Source organism: Copadichromis virginalis, linkage group LG6, assembly GCF_057382275.1.
Source record: "Copadichromis virginalis isolate Kocher_CV1m ecotype Utaka linkage group LG6, C_Virginalis_male_GT1.1, whole genome shotgun sequence".
Taxonomy (NCBI): domain Eukaryota; kingdom Metazoa; phylum Chordata; class Actinopteri; order Cichliformes; family Cichlidae; genus Copadichromis; species Copadichromis virginalis.
In genome coordinates, this window is record NC_140623.1 from 28,097,642 (window position 1) to 28,114,390 (window position 16,749).

The following is a 16,749-nucleotide window of genomic DNA, read 5'->3' on the forward strand; positions in this document are numbered from 1 at the left end:
TTATCACTCACCTTCATGGCTCTGGGTGGCTGCCAGGGAAACTGTTTAGACAGAGGTGTCAAAGTTACGCGAGTTTTCAGTAGATACTGATCTTTCTGCAAATTTCATTGTCTCTCACCTTCACATTTGTCATTTGTCACCAGAGCGGCGTCGTCCTCGGCAAAGAGGACTTTCAAACCGAGGACTGAATCTAACACAAGAGACGGCTGCAAAAGCACCAGCAGGAGCTGCAACGTGTGAAAGGATGACAATGACCTTCGACAAGCAACGGTGTCAACACGTTACAATCGACAGAATAGTTGAGAAAGTGTGAAAGGAGGTGTAAATGAAAAGCCCTATTAAACCGGTGCTATGTGGGCATGGTGTGATGCCGCTGCAAAGACATATTTCCTCTCAGTTGGATTTGTTTTGTGAATGCGGTGCTTGATGGTCAGTATATTACATGATTGAAAGCTATTAGGAACTGCACTCAGAAAAGGAAATTATTTCTTTTTGTCAGTACCTTTATCATAACATCGCAATGACTGACTCGGCTCAGAAAGCATATGTGCGACCTGGTGTGCTTTATATCCACCAGAAAAAAGTTAGTCATTTAGAGATTACTTCATTAACAACACTCAGTGTCATTTCTTCAATTTAAATAGAGTTTTTTCATTTTTTTATTCTTGCTTTGCACAGTTTGATAAGTGAAAAACAGTAACAACAGTACAACAATATAACAATATAGTTAGTGATATATTTAACTCTGACTTCAGAACTGCCGCAGGGTCAACAAGGTGCCAGAAATATTCTTCAGAGATTTTGATTCATAGTCACGTGACATCATCTCGTGGTTACTGCAGATTTGGCTGCACATCCATAATATAAATCTCTTGTCCCAACACATCCCAAAGCTGGATTGAGGTCTGGTGACTGTGGAGGCCATTTGAGTACAGTGAACTCGTTATCATGTTCAAAACCAGTTTAAGATGGCTTGAGCTTTGTGATGTGGTGTCTTATCCTGCTGGAAGCAGCCATCAAAAGATGGATACACTGTGGTTGCAAAGGGATGATTAGCAACAAAACTCAGGCCGTGGCTTTAGACAATGCTCATCATTTTGCCCTAAAGGTCTAAAGTGTACTAAGAAAATACCTCCCACACCATTACACCACCACAACCCCGAACCACTGATACAAGATAGGCTGGATTCATGCTTTCATGTTGCTTATGTCAAATTCTGACCCTACCATCAGTGTCGTAGCAGAAATCAAGACTCATGAGACCAAGCAAACTTTTTCCATCTCCTTATGTCCAATTTTGATGGGCCCATGTGAAATGCAGCTTTAGTTTCCAGTTCTTAGCTGACAGAAATGTTACCCAGGGTGGTCTGCTACCGAAGCCCATCTGCTTCAAAGGTTTAGAGATGCTCTACTGCTTGCCTTGGTTCTATCAGCTCAAAGTAGCCTGGTTGATCTTGAGTTAACAACGTATTATTGATAGGGATTACAAAGAAAGTGCATATTTCTCCTATACTGGCGTCTCCCCTCTTCTTCTCTTGGCTCCCTGTTAAATTCAGAATTGAATTCAAAATCCTTCTGCTCACATATTAGGACTTGACTTATGAGGCTCTATCTTATCCTAAAAATCTCATCGTACCATATCACCCCAATAGAGCACTTCGCTCTCAGACTGCTGGCTTACTTGTGCTTCCTGAGGGGATTTAAAAGTAAAATGAGAAGCAGCTTTCAGGCTCCTCTTCTGTGGAACCAGTTCCCAGTTTGGATTCAGGAGACAGACACCCTCTCTACTTTTAAGATTAGGCTCAAAACTTTCAATTCTGATAAAGCTTAAAGTTATGGCTCGATCGGATTACCCCGAGTCCTCACTTTGTTACACACCATTAGGCCTTGGCTGCTGGGGGCTTCTCATGATGCCCTGAGTTTTTCATCTTCACTCAACGATCGCTTCAGATTGCTGCCCCACCCTGACTCTGGAGGTCTGTTCCTGCCTTCCTAAATGGGAGTTTTTCCTTCCCACTGTCGCCAAGTTCTTGCTCTTATGGGATCACCTGATTGTTGGGATTTCTTTCTATAATTATGAATGGGGATTATGCACCATATAAATAAATAAAACTGAACTGAATTAAACGGCTGTACCCAAAATAAGTTTTGCTCAATTAACGTTTGACTTTCATTTAACTGATTGGGGGGAAAAAGATCTGCCTTCAAAAACCAGGTATATGAGGTGTAGTCTTAAATATGAAAAAAGGAGTACCGTAATTGTCGGGCTATAAGCCGCTACTTTTTGCACAAGCTTTGAACCCTGCGGCTTTTAGTCAGGTGCGGCTAATGTATGTACAAAACAGGATTTTCCCCTGATTTTAGCTTGTGCGGCTAATATTCAGGTGCGCTTTGTAGTCCGGGAAATACGGTAAACTGAAATTAGAATTTTTGAAATGATTATCCTTTTAACCGTAGGCGGTAAGTGATGAGATACTAGCATGCTGTGAGGAGTGTAAACACTGTGAGGACTGGGCCATTCATTTCATTTTTGAAAAGCAAAGTAAAAAATGACCTCTACCCTTCTTCATTTGTACATTTTGGAGAAAAAAAATAAACAACTATTAAACAATAAAAATATCAATCTTTATTCTTTGAGATAGCATATCAAAGATAAACCTTGATCTATAATACCATGACAAATTACACAAGAACTATACAACGGTAAACAGTGTAACCCAATAACTTTCTCTTGATAAACAATAGTTTTGTTTTTCTTTTCTTTACTCTTAAGTAATGAAAATATCTTTGACTTCAATTATACTGTTGACTCTTTTGGAAATTAGAATGGTATATTTAGATGTAGTCTCTATAAAATATCCCATGAGCTTTTAAAAATACTTTTCCCCCCCAAAGAATATAATCACGTGATGTATATCATATGATATGACAGGCAACATTTAGAGGTATCATTTCAGGCTTTTAGGTACAAATTGTTCTGCCACAACTGCGAGGGACATCTGCCTCTGATGAAATGATGTAAGCTTGCAATGTAAAAGTCACCGTCTTCCCATTATTTGTTGGCATGACAGATTGTAAATAATAAAATTCAATGTACAAAATGATCAATTCTTGGAAAGTTACTGGTTGCCAGGTACGGTAAAGTCTCACAAACAGCGTAGAAAATACTGCATGATACAAAAAACCCAAACATATTCTAAATCTAAATTATCATCACTGGTTAAGACCTGCAACAAACCGGAAGCCAACAGCTGGAATCAACGATGAATTAAAGTGATTACATTAAACACACACATAAATACCTATTGATAAAATCAGATCTATACTGTATACTGTATGTGCTTCTCTTTAGAAAAGAAAATGGACTTTTATTTGGTCAGAAAAAAAAGGACAAAACGGCTGCATGGGATAACAGTTGCACCCCCATCTTACACAATAAAATTAGAACATTAGCAATTAAAATACAACAGTAAAAGAGCAATGCAAAATGACTGTATTACACAACATTGGCATTATATGGAAAGAGACAATATTGTTTGGCAAAAAAAGGGGGGAGGGTTTTAAAAAACATCCTAAAAACACTGGAAAATTACAAGACTCGTTGTTTCCAAAAGCTACTCCACACTGCTACCGCTTGTCTGTTTAATTCTACAATGCGGAGGTGTCAACAATATCTTTACTTTCTCTGTAACACTATAAGCCTAACCTACATATCCCTACTTAACCCTAGCGACTATACAATACTATACACCACAACACAAGTCTTACTGGGTCAGTGGCACTAAGTTAGGTGTAGTTTAGAGCTAATCTACTGGCATCTCAAAAGCTCTACTGTACTCTGCAACATGACATTTCTCCTCATCCGTGCAGCCTTGGCTCGCCAACACTTCTGTCGACCCATAATTTCGATTATCTGTGTGTGTGGATGACTTCTGTGGATTTCTGTAAACAATCCTGAATGTAGATTGGACTTGACAGTTATCATGACGGGAAAACGAACTAAAAGAAAGTAAGAAAGAAATAGATCACTGTATGATATTGTGGCCCACAGCGAGGATGTGATTTTGCTTTCAACTGTAATGATGTAAAAAGATGAGAAAACAGCTCCATGGATGGAAAAAATGTAGGAATTTACTCTCCGCTCTGTTTCTTGTAACTTCCTGATAAATTAAAAGATGTAGTTAGGTAGTCCTTCTTGGTAATAAAAATGATCTTCACAGCATGAATGCGTGTGTGTGTGTGTTTGTGTACATCTGGGCTTGTTTTTGTAAACAGAATATATGCAAGAGAGTGTACGCTTTGTGCCAAGCTGTGTCCTGATATCATAAATTGGCAATTTGGCTCCACATTAGACCCTCTACATCTCGTGGGACAAGGCTTCGTGCTGAGCAGCGACTCCGTTTGGCTGCGGGGTGGCGGGCTGCTCCTCGGGCTGGCCATTGGCCTTTGGCTGAACAGCAGGATGGTCAGGCGGGTTAGAGGTGAAAAGGATGTTGGATTCATTTAACCGGCGAACACGATATGTCTCATAGTGGATGCTGCATGTGATGTCTTTGATGTTCTGCATATGTGTCCTGAAAACAAGACGAAGAAGAGAGTATTACATCTAATGAGAAAATACCGCAAAGCAAGCTTAACAGGAAATGCCTACAACAGGTATCACTCTATATTTATGGTCATGTGTTGTGGAAACAATCGCATGTATTTGCATACTGTGTGCGAGGAGTCAGTCCTACACTAACAAGCTTAAATGCACAGATTCATTGGAAGAACCTGAGTAGAAATGCCTGCTCTACCACTGTCTAGGGAAGCACTCAAAACATCAAAAGGAATTTCATTGGTATTGATTTCAGTCGGAAATTGAAGCTTTATAGAATCACTCCTGTCTCCAATTCATTTCAGCACATCTAAAAGACAGAGTGAGCTCTGATTTAGCAAAATGGTGAACCTGTAGCTGGGTTTTTATTCAAATCACACTATACCCCTAAAAAACAAAAACATTAAAATAAATGTAGAAGTGTGATGGATGCTCACCTGATTAGGAGATCTCGGAGATAAGCAAACTCACAGTGTGCAATGTTCTCAACTGCAAAGAGAGAAAGAGCAAATCGCTGAGACTAAATTCACAAAACAATCCCAAATCCTTTCCAATCCTGCTTTCTTGCAATTCCTTAAAAAGATCACAAGATGGCAGTGCCGTTCACAATCCAGTTGAAGGGCGTCCTCTAACATGACATCTACAGCAATTTTCTTAAGCCATGATAACTCCCTCCTCCACTTTCCAGCAATTTAACACATCAGAGCTCTTCACTGTATTGGAGAACTTTAAGTAAGACGTTTTAACAAATTCCCTATGACAAGCTTGTGGTGCCTTTAGTAGGCCTAACATGTTTGAATTATAGATTATGTCTAGTGAAAATGAAGTAAAGGAGGCTACTACTTAAGTAAAGCTTTGAAATCCAGGGCAGGAAATTTAATTCTCTTTGAAAGTGGGAGAGTGGAATAACTGCTGGGCCTGTGAGCGCTGATTAACGGCATCAAGGGAACAAGATACCAACTTGTAACGAGCTGAACTGCTGGTGTCTAGACGCTCTACTCCTCAACTAGCAGTGAGGAGCTGTTATATCAATCGATATGTATGTCTAATATACCCGTTACCAACACAGCCCCTGAAAATAAACAGTATTTTCAGTGCTTGTGATAGTATAGAGACTTAGTCCTCCTCTGAGGCTTAATTTATGATGATGGTGCCGGCATGTCCGGGAGCTTTCTCTCCCTTTCTTTTCCCTGTTCCCGCTCTCTTACTACTTGGCTTAACCAGAACTGAGCCACTGTTCTCTTAGCCAGACAAGACTGCATTTGTCCTGAAATTCTTGTACTCTATCTCCCTCACCTTGCGGTTCTACAGAATTCATTTGTAAGCTTTCGTATGAGTAGACTGGACATCTTCAGAATGTAAAATTGAAAGGTTAAAAGTCCAAAGTACCATGTTTTGAGGAGGAAGAAAAGTCTGCATGCACCTCTGAATATAAAGCAGGTTTATACACTAGAAGTACAAAGTCAAACCTGAAAGTATTGGGATACCGTGCGACATGTACATTAAAAACAGAATGCAATGATTGCAATTTCATAAACCTATATTGTATTTATCATAAAACATTTAATGTTTAAACTAAGAAAATGTACCACCAAGGTCCAAACTCAGGTCAGTTTGAATTTGATGGCAAAATGTTTCATAAAAGATGAGGAAGTGCTGTGTTTACGGCTGTAAACATCTGGGAGCTGAGAAGAGCAGCTGCTGGACTTTTGGGGGAGGAATGTTGTCCCATTTTAGTCTGATAAATGATTATAGCTGCTCAACAGTCTTGGGTTGTCTTTGTCATATTTTTGCTTTATGATGTTTTGGTGAAAGGTCTGGATTACAGGCAGGCTAGTTCAGCACCCAGACTCTTCTACTACAGAACCAGTAGATCCAGTATGTGATTTAGCATCGTCTTGCTGAAATATCCAAGGTCTTCCCTGAAAAAGAGGTCATCTCAGTGAAGCGTATGTTGCTCTAGACCCTGTATTTACTTTGCAGCACTGATGATGCCATTCATGATGTGCAAGCTGCCAATTCCACAGCCACTAATGCACCCCGACACCATCAGAGATGCAGGCTTTTGAACTGAGAGCTGATGAACAAGCCAGATGGGCCCTCTGTTTTAGTCTGGAGCACATGGTGTTTTCAAAAAATAATTTCAACTTTTGATCCGTCTGACCACCGAACGGTTTCCCACTTTGCCTCAGTCCATTTTAAGTGATTTTAAATATTCAAAGTCATTGCAATTATTATTCATTAATAATTTATATCCACTGTTCTGAAATGATTCTACAATGTATAGACAGCTTTTTGCAGGTTGAACCCATCCATCCATTTTTTATACCCAGTCATGTTACTGACCCGATGCCAGTTGATCTCAGTTAATCTAAAATGTTCCTCCAGCTGTTTCCTCTTAGTACAACTTACTTTTCCAGCCTTTTGTTGCTCCGTCCATACTTTTTTCTTCAGTTGCTACCATCACATTCAAAATGAGCATGAGTCTCTCAGTTTAAACATTTGATATGTTTTCTATGTGCTATCGAATAAAATACAGGTTTACAAATCACTGCATTTTGTTTATTTGCATTTGAATCCTTATCTTTGAAATCATTTTTTTATTTTTATCCCAGTGTTTTCTGCTCGAAGCGTCACGCCAAGTCTTGCATACTACCATACTGTTTAGATACTTGTGTGATTGAAATGCTCTTGTTTATCTGAACATTTGTTGTGTTTCAGACACAGTATTTCAAGGTCATATTTCATAGTGAACACTGGGCGTTTCCCCAGCTACACTGAATCACAAAACAAACATAGTCTGAGTCATTTACATTTATCATTTACATGATATTAAATAGCTTGAGGGGTTTTTTTGGTGAATGATTTATACATTACAATGCATTTATAGGACAGCAAATGAACTAGATGCTCTGCAAGGACTGTGCTGAAGGGTGTCCTTAGCAGGAGACACTATTAAACAGTGATAGGTCCCTGCTGAGCTATCCTTCCGTTGGCTTTTTGTCTTTTTGCTACGTGTCCAGAGAGATGTCCTCGCTCTTTCTCCATCTCTACACACACACTTGCACAATTGTGAGTAATGCAAGTACAGTTACTTGCTAAGAACCTCTTTGGCACTGTGAGCGTGCAGCACCGGCCAACAAATGTAAAGCACATCACAGAAGTTATTGCATGCAAGTGTGTCTGTGAGACAGTGTGCGTGTGTTTTATGTTTCTTCCTGTAATCTCAAAGGACATAGAAAGTGTCTGCAAATCTTTTCCTCCTGTCTCCTACGTCTCCCAAGTTACAGACTCAGAGAAACTTATATAAACAAGGATTCAAACAGCAGATGGTTAAACTAGCTGGCCACGTTTTCAAGCAGCAGTCTCTAACTTTCCACATGCTGAAAGTTCACCAAAATCAGTCTGCTGGTTTTGCTGGTCATTTTGCCACCACAAATACCAGCATGAGCAAGGTGAGACAACTCAACTGTAGTTAGTAACTGTAGCATGCATGCTGCTGTATTATTTATTGGGTGAAGTCAGATGGCTTTGGCACTGTCGTCTGGACAGGTGCGACCCAGTCATGAGTACAGGAAATGGGCCGTTTTAACGTTTGACCAGATGGACATTATAACATTATTAGGCCAAGCCAAGTATTTTTTTAACTGCTTTGCTGGAGCAATTAGTGGCACTGGCAGTGACAGCTACATGTCGACATGGCCGATCTACATCGAGACAGTAAATAAATGATCACATTGTTCTACCTTGTTATTCATTTTCTATTATCTGGCAGGGAAACTAACCAGCTGTGGTGTTTTATTTGCAAGTGTGTATTACCCTCTATGGTGCCCCACTTTGTTTTCCTTCCCAGAATCCTCTTTCCGTTCACCTGGTACTCCTGGTCGCTGCCCACCACAGCAAAAGGGGTCATCTCCTGTTGAGTGCACACATGCAAACATGAAGAGAAAACGCTGAAGTGTTTGCACCGATTCATTTTCAGGTCATGTTTGACTTGTTGCAATTTCCCCAGTTATCATGGATTTTCCAAAGAAACACATACCGGAGATCAAAAAAGTTGCATCTAACAAAGGCTTACATTACATCCATGCTGTAGCCACAGGATGCTATTCTTTAGGTTTGCTGTTAAAATTCGAAGTGAATGAACAAAGCAGTATCAACTTACCCTGATTTTGTCATTGATCATCCTGTCCTCTGCATCCTCATCAAACTCTTTCTGAGGATAAACATCGATCCCATTGGCTCGCAGCTCTTCCCTAATCTATACACAAGTAAAGAATGACACACAAAAACAATAAAGTTAAGATGACAAAAAATGCAAAAAAGTCACACCGGCACATAATATATAAATGAAGATGCTTCAGTCTACGCAGATAAAAATGTACAAACGGCGAGTGAGACTGTGGCAGTTGTGCACAAACTCACTTGACTGTGTCCTGGAGCATTTTGTCAAACCAGTATAACAGAATATAAGCTAGCTGTTGATACCCGTGACAGAAAGGGGCAGGGACACGCTGGTTAACAACAGACTTTCTTGAGAAGTCTGACATCCAGACAGAGGTACAGCTCATAAAATCTCCACCCCTCAATTTCAGCATGCTTTTAAAACGACTAAAACTCGGGCACGGGCGCAGGAAAGTTTCTGAGAGAAATGTCCTTTTAATGAATGACTGTTCACTCCCACAATTACTACTCTGACAATTTCCACTTGGTCCTTGATCAAACATTTTTATTGTGCATCCTTAGAAGCTTTCTCAGGGTTACATTAAAGGATGCGAACCAAGTGAAATCCTACAAAAAAGCCACATCAGCGGTGGTTATGTGAACACACATTCATAGTTGAACACACCGAGACCCAACATTTAATAAAAAACAAAACAAAAAAAATTCAGCTTGTTCTGGTTGCATGTTAAGTTGCTGCGGGGATAATGGGAGGGAAAAAAAAAACTGGCACGAGAAGCTTTTAGTCAATAATCTTCAGGGTCAAACAGAGCATGTGCAGCCAACCAAAACAATCCAGCTACAAGCCCCGAGGCTTCGACTCTCTGCCAGGGCCTGGCACAGAAACCAGAAAGCAGACTCTGCTTTGTACTTATTGGACTGTGTTACTGGGATAGAGGGGAGACTGGTAGCCAAGACACCCATTGTGCTTCCACCTCTCTAAAATGAATAAAGCTTTTGGGAAGTCTGCATTCTTAAAACAAGGGATGTGACACAGAGAAAAAGATGGAGGAAGGCAGGTGGCTGTCTGCCTCCTGTGGAGTGAAAATAATCCAGCAGAGAAACGCAGCGAGGAAGAGATTCAGCATCACGTAGGGACTCAACCCAGGTGAAGCAGGAATCTGTTTAGCAGGGAAAGCCATGATAAGAAGGTGAGCGGTGTGAGGCTACAGATTGTCAGGTTTACAAGTCAAAGTGTTGACTGTAAAGCCAAATATACCCCCAAATTACACTCTGTGGATGAAAGCCTGCACAGATTTACAGTGGTTAGCCTGGATGCATTTGCTAAAATGTGCTTAAAAAACTTCAGTGACAATAAAGATTTCTTGCCATTTGCCAAAAATAAAAAATGCCCATCATGTTGCTGAAATAGAGGAAAAGCCAGGAGATCATAAAATTCATTATGTTGTTTAGTTTGGGAACCGTAACTGCATGTATAAAAGCTCTGCGGCGTTAAAAAAAAAACAGTATGGGACTTAACAATGAAAAAATAAACTCACGTATCAAAAACGGGCAAATTATCTCAGATTATTTAGAGAAACTGATGAATATTCAGGGTTTACTAAAATGCTAATTTTGAACTCATTTAATTCTAGTCATGTTTTATTGCACAGTGGAGACCTCTTTGAGCTTGGCTGTATTGTATGCTCACCCCATAATTCAGTGGTAGCCAAACGAAGAGCCTGTCTGCTTAGCTGGAAAGTGGGCTTAAATCTCTTGGATTGTTGCTTAGATAAACAGTTCTTAAATATCTGTAATTAATAAGAGCTTAAAATGTTCACAGTTCACAGAGATAATAGAGTATTTCCCAGGATGGATGGAGTGTGAGTTTGCACAGATGGCTTCAGTTTGTGGTTAAGCCTGGCAGCTTCTATACACCAGTGATTAATGATTATTACTGGTTACTGAACACACCTGTGTTCATGAACACACTCTGTCGTCCGATCTACCAACGCACTGCATTTATTTATCTTAAGCACACTCTGAAGCGCTCCTACAGGCTACTGCAAGCCAGGTCTCGCACACAGCTAACACGATGCAGTTACCAAGACCCAGCAATGCATGCAAACACACTTCTCTCACCGTCTTTTTAAAGGAGTCCCTCTCCTCCAGGGTGAGAGTGTCGGCCTTGGCAATGACAGGAACGATGTTGACCACCTTACTGAGATGCCTCATAAACTCCACATCCAGAGGCCTAAGACTGGAAGATGAAAAAGACAACAAAATTCAATTTTACTTTAAGTAAAATAATTCATATTTTACACATAAATGCGCAAGGAGGTTCTAAATTAAGAGGTCTTACACTATGGAAGGACAAAGCAATTTATACTACAGATAAAAAGACACCAAGATGTAAACACCTTGTTTCATTTTTAAGTGAATAGTAATAATAATTTAATTAAAAGTGCAGGAACGTCAGTTTAGGTTTTAGATATTGTATACAGGAATCGCCACATACAGGATCAATCAGTTAGGCAGGTACCTAAATAAAATATTCCAAATGTTTGCTAATAATATGAAATAATCAATAATTCCAGGAGCTTGCGCCTGATGATGTTCTCCAGTGTGAGCACTGACCAATGCCTAGCTTGCAGTAAAAGAGAAGAACGGGGGGGGGGGGGAGACTCAAACTGTTTCTTTTCAGTAGTTGACTGCACCAAAAATAGCAAACGTGGTTAATTACATGTACTTCACTGCTCCAAACAGGCAACTGGAAGTTATATTTAAGAACTGACATGACTGTAAGGAAAGAGAACAACCACTAGAGAGCAGTCATGGTCCACTGCAGTCTTTCTGTTCGCCCTGAAACCATGTCGCTGTAACACACAGAGGGGCTTTCTCATTTTGACAGGTTCACCATTTTCCCCATTTGTCCTTAATATCCTGCTTTCGCCTAACTCAAAGCCAGTTTAGATAAAAGCATTCCTCCTCACTGGCTTTGTGAATCTTTCACATCTTAACAGTGTGTTTGATTAAAGTTGTTTACGTTTCTCCTTTAGCAGCCTGTAATCGTGCCTAGCGTAGCAATGATTAGGACCGTCAGTGTGCACACTGTTGTTCCATGTTGCCTCCAGTTGCTCCTGCACACAGTTTCCTTTCATGCTGTCTGCTCTGCCCTCCAATTAACCTCAGCCAGCCTGGTTCAAAGACCCAGAGGCAGCTGGAGGGAGGAAGGATGCCAGGCAAGTTCTCCAGAGCAACTGACAGACATGTCACCATCAAAATGGGATGAGCTTGTGCTACACAGAGCACAGAGACAGGACAAGAGAAACAGAGCAGCAGAGGTAAAGAGAGAGGAGCGATGCAGAATAAGCGAGGCATCAAATGCTCAGGGGGCAAAATGTCACGTGAAATAAATACGCAGACAGGAAGGATATCCCCCCCTCCAAAAAAAGAAAAACTGTGGCTCACGATCCATGTGTGTCAGTGCATAAATAAACTGGGGCTATATGTACATGTGTGCAGCATCACATGCATGACAGAGCATACATGCACACTTTCAGATGTACACATGCACTCTTACCGCAACATATGCAGCATGGACAGTCTTTATAAATTAAACATGGATGCATGCACAGACGTACAACTGTATGTCTGTGCATGCATGAATAAATCCTTCTGTCTAGCAAGTCGAAGAACATAGCAGTGACGTTTAAATGAACTGAGAATGGTTAGCTCGGTGGTCAAATGAAATGAGGAGAAAACAACCAACCACACTGCGAGCAGCACTCCCCTCCCACCATTTCAGCAACGGGTCAGAAAACCAGCTCGGAGTTGACGAGAGCCAAAGTGGAGTCTTTGTTTTCTCGTGACAACATGAAAATAATGTGCCTGATGCTGCCATTATCGGAAATGGCTTCTTTGATGCCAAGGCTGTGTCTTGCTTCACTGAGCGCTGCTCTTCGATCCGAAACCACAGTAGCAACCGAAATGCACATCTCCAACGATAGAGGCTTATGAAAGCTCAATCTGTCGTCATTTTGCTTCCTGTCATTCTTGGTCACATGGCGCAGGCATCCAGAAGCCTTTGGCATTGTGTCTGGGTAATTGGTAACAGGCCTCATTTAAAAAACCTTCAGCTAACATTACTGTGAGAATTTAAAATGAGAAAATAAGCAAGCAGAGCATAATAGGGTAAGAGTTTTGTGATTCTTTCAGGGACTTATGTTCTTATTTTATTTGTGAATCACTTCTACTAAGTTAAAAAAAAAAAAAAACAACTGCAAAGATCTGCCGTAGGTTTGTAAGTATCCTTATATGTACGTATGAAACTACCAAACAGGAACTCTCTACCACGTGCCATACCCCAACGGTAGCCCCAGCAGATGTCTCCTTTATTCTTGCATACAACTCTCTGGATAGCTGTAAGGAAGATCACTTCCTGACAGATGTTTATAACTTTTGATTAAGAAAAAAGGTGTGAATTTTTGCAAAGCGGGCACCTCTGCTTATGAGCAGTATCTGACCTGCAGCAATACTATGATTACAAAGATGACGCTGGAGGATTTAGGCACTAAGAGAAGCAATGCACAGTCACAATAGAAGAGGGTGGACTGAACTCTGCAGCTGTAAGCACAATTATCCACAAACACATTCAGGGTATCCACATATGCGCACCCGTGCAAGTTTCAGCATGCCCACTGCCCACTTGAGTCCACTCCCTGCGCCCTGCTTTACAAGAACAAGGGTACACACGAACACACACTCGCTGAAGCAACAGCTGTGGTGACATGAGCAGATGATGAGGGGGTCTGTCAAACTGTGGGGCTCGCACATGTCATCCCTCGATCCTTGAAAAACATTTAAGTGGAACAACTGTTGAGTTATTAGTGCACAGAAATATGCGACTGGGTTGGATCTGCGGTAAGAAAGCCAGTTAATGGGTGTTTACAGTTGGTGCGCATTAAAGCTTTGAGTGTTTTAATTCACATATGTACAATATTTTAAAGCCAAGGTGGCTTTATCAATCACACACACTCAAGAGACAGTATCTTTCTTGCTCCTGAGGTAACACAAGGACACTAGCATTAGTTGCTAAATGAGACACCTGCACTCTTTTGGTCCACACTTTGGTATGTTAGAATCATTCACACCATTTTGTTTCTGCTTTAGCCTCCAACCACGTCTTTTGCACATTTGGCGGCTCAGTGAAACACGCTCGTCTCCGACCACTGTCGCACTGGATTTCATCATCAAGTTTCCGTCAACTGCTCGATATCACATCTCTCTATTCAGTCACAGATGATAAAGCCGAGAGATATTTAAGAGAGAGACGGCTCAGAATGAAAGGAATACAGCGGAAGCTGCAGAGTTCAGTTTCTTTGTGAAATGTGACCCTTCGAGTGACTCTTACGTGTCTTTGAGGAGAGAACGAGTTCCACATGTGGTCATTAGAGAGTGAGATGAAAAAGACCAGGAAAGCGATGTGGTTAAAGAGCTAGAAAGAGACAATAGGTCGGGGGAGGTCCCCTGAAGACCCTCTGTAGTTGTGGTGAGAAAAAAGGAGTAGGAGCTTGTATCATTTTAATACAGGCTCTTACCAGTGGCCAGTGGGAGGTATGAAGTATATGCAGCAGTGCACCCTGGAGTCTGGGATCCTTTTCTTCCTGTTAATGTTGATTTCCTCTTGCAGGTAGGATTCATACTGGTCATTGATGAACTTCATGATGGGTTGCCAGCTGTAACAAAGAAAATTAAGGAAAGAAACTATTACCTCAAAACCTCTTGTAAACAGTTACTCTGCTACAGTGACTCCTTTTGTTCTGCAACATTAACTTATAAGCTCCAAAGAAATTTGTAAAGAAAAAACTACGGATTTTTTTTTCCTTTTCGGTGATATAGCGATATTATAACATGCAGCATTGCCTCCAGGGAGGCAAATGTTCCTGTAATGCTAAAGACACTTTTAAGACATTATAACTTCTAATTAAATCATGCATATTTTACTTACACAAAAACTGAATCACATTTCCTCAACACTTAAATGATAAAATAATAACATGAAATCCACCGTCTTGATTAAACAAAATAAAATGGAAAAAGTGTTTAAAAAAAACAAAAACAGAAAGAAATTGAGTTTCAGCTTTGAGACAAATTGAATAAGTACAGGAAGTGATTGTAGGTAGATCAAGTCTGGGCTCACCAGTTTTCATTGTTGATTTGATCCCCAAAGCCAGGAGTGTCAATAACTGTTAGCTTCATCCTAACACCTTTCTCTTCAACATCTACAGAAAGAAAAAGTGATTCGTGTAATTTAGGACACTTCACTTTTGCCAGAACGATGTACCGTTTATATATTTATAATGACAGATTAGACAGAAAGCCCATATTTCATATTATTAATGCAATATGTGCTGCATCAGGTGGTAGGCTACAAAACACGGCATACCGTGACTGACGGACTTGATCTCGACTGTCTTGGGGATCCTCTCCTCCACGTTGGGCTGCACAGACTTACGGCTCACCTTGGATTTGAACAGCGTGTTCATCAGAGTGGACTTTCCCAGGCCGCTTTGCCCTGATCCGAAAAACGAACAGACGAACATGCAACATTTAGTAAAAGTAGGAAAACAACCATCTTAGGCGGTCAGAAGGGAAATCCCTCTGAAGACAAAAGCACAATTCAGCTTCTCTTTTTTTAAAACCTCAGAGTGGGGAAAACTACATCTTATAACAGGACCTTACGCTCTTCTGCATGGGTTGTGTGGTGGGTGTGTAGTTGCATTGGGAGCCTCGTTATAGCCCCCAGAAGAGCCACCTTTGGACGCCACAGTATTGTACAGACCACACACAGAGATGCAGACATCACCCACTAGGGGCTGAATCCTCTTACGTTGTGTCTCCAGTATTATATAATTCTACTGAATATGGTCTTAGTGAGATGGGGTGGGTGGAAACTAAGTAGAAAGTGCATATATACTTATTATACAATATTATAGTGTCATTTCTCTTACTTAATTAAAAAAGGTCCACTGCTGTTGATACCATGAATAAAAATGCAATTTCCCCTTCCACAGTGTATACTTATCATACTTGTCAATACATTACATTTAGTATTTATTAATCAGTACAAGAGTTATACTCCGACATCTAAAAGCCTCAAAAAATGTGCACCTGCATAGTATGGTATCCAGAGTCGTTCGGCTACGTTTCTTTTTTTGACTTCCAAATGAATTTTAAATTTAGTCAATCTGCTCATTTCCACTTCTACATTTTTACTCTAAAGACTGAGGTAGATTTGCATAATTCACAGTTGCTGTAGCTCCCTTTCCTGTAGCTCAACTTTACTCTGACTGGCTTAAGCATTAGCTGTATGCCTGACGACATCATTATTTAAAACCATGACACGCACGATTGTCAGATATTAAATATGTCGAACTTGTGGACAGAGGATGCCAACATGGCGAGTCTATGAAGTTAAAGGTGACTTACAGCGATACTGTGATGCTATTCATTGCTTGTTTAGCCAATGGAAACATCGACTAAACAAATGCGTGCTTGTGCTGAAACAACAACGAGTTGGTTTCCTTTGACTGGACGAAAATAATACAAGGTGGAAGCGAAAATCTTGATTTGATACTAGCATCATTTTGAAACATTAGGAGTAACCGGATTAACGGGTCACTGCACACAGACCCACTCTGTGTGCCATGTCCCACATTTCCTGTCCTAAATGTAGACTCTGTGGGTATCTGATAGGGCATATGGAGAGTCGCCAAGCTGCCAGTCCCTTTGTGACGCCTCTTGGTGGCCTTTACCACCTCTCTCTCACCTTACATAAACACACTGCCTCTTTAGCACACACTTCACATGCAGTCTGCTCTGCTGTATGCATTCACCCACAAGCACATGGTCACATTTTCTTTCCTTCTTCTACTGACATACACACTTAGACACATTGGCCAGGACTAGGTAGCTGAGGGGAGAAATTA

The 16,749-nt window shown here is 40.7% G+C and overlaps 1 protein-coding gene across 6 annotated transcripts in view; it reads right to left on the reverse strand.

Annotated features, from left to right (window-relative positions):
• Positions 1-2,603: 2,603 nt before the first annotated feature.
• Positions 2,604-16,749, reverse strand: part of septin9b (septin 9b) — a 70,587-nt gene continuing 56,441 nt past the window's right edge. For all 6 annotated transcript variants that reach the window (XM_085459666.1, XM_085459667.1, XM_085459665.1 and 3 more), the window contains 8 exons: positions 15,207-15,335; positions 14,961-15,042; positions 14,359-14,496; positions 10,901-11,018; positions 8,763-8,858; positions 8,417-8,513; positions 5,035-5,086; positions 2,604-4,574 (listed from right to left, as the gene is read on the reverse strand). In XM_085459666.1, the coding sequence (XP_085315792.1) occupies positions 4,358-4,574; positions 5,035-5,086; positions 8,417-8,513; positions 8,763-8,858; positions 10,901-11,018; positions 14,359-14,496; positions 14,961-15,042; positions 15,207-15,335 (929 nt within the window). In that variant the 3' untranslated portion in view covers positions 2,604-4,357. The remainder of the gene's footprint in view (positions 4,575-5,034; positions 5,087-8,416; positions 8,514-8,762; positions 8,859-10,900; positions 11,019-14,358; positions 14,497-14,960; positions 15,043-15,206; positions 15,336-16,749) is intronic.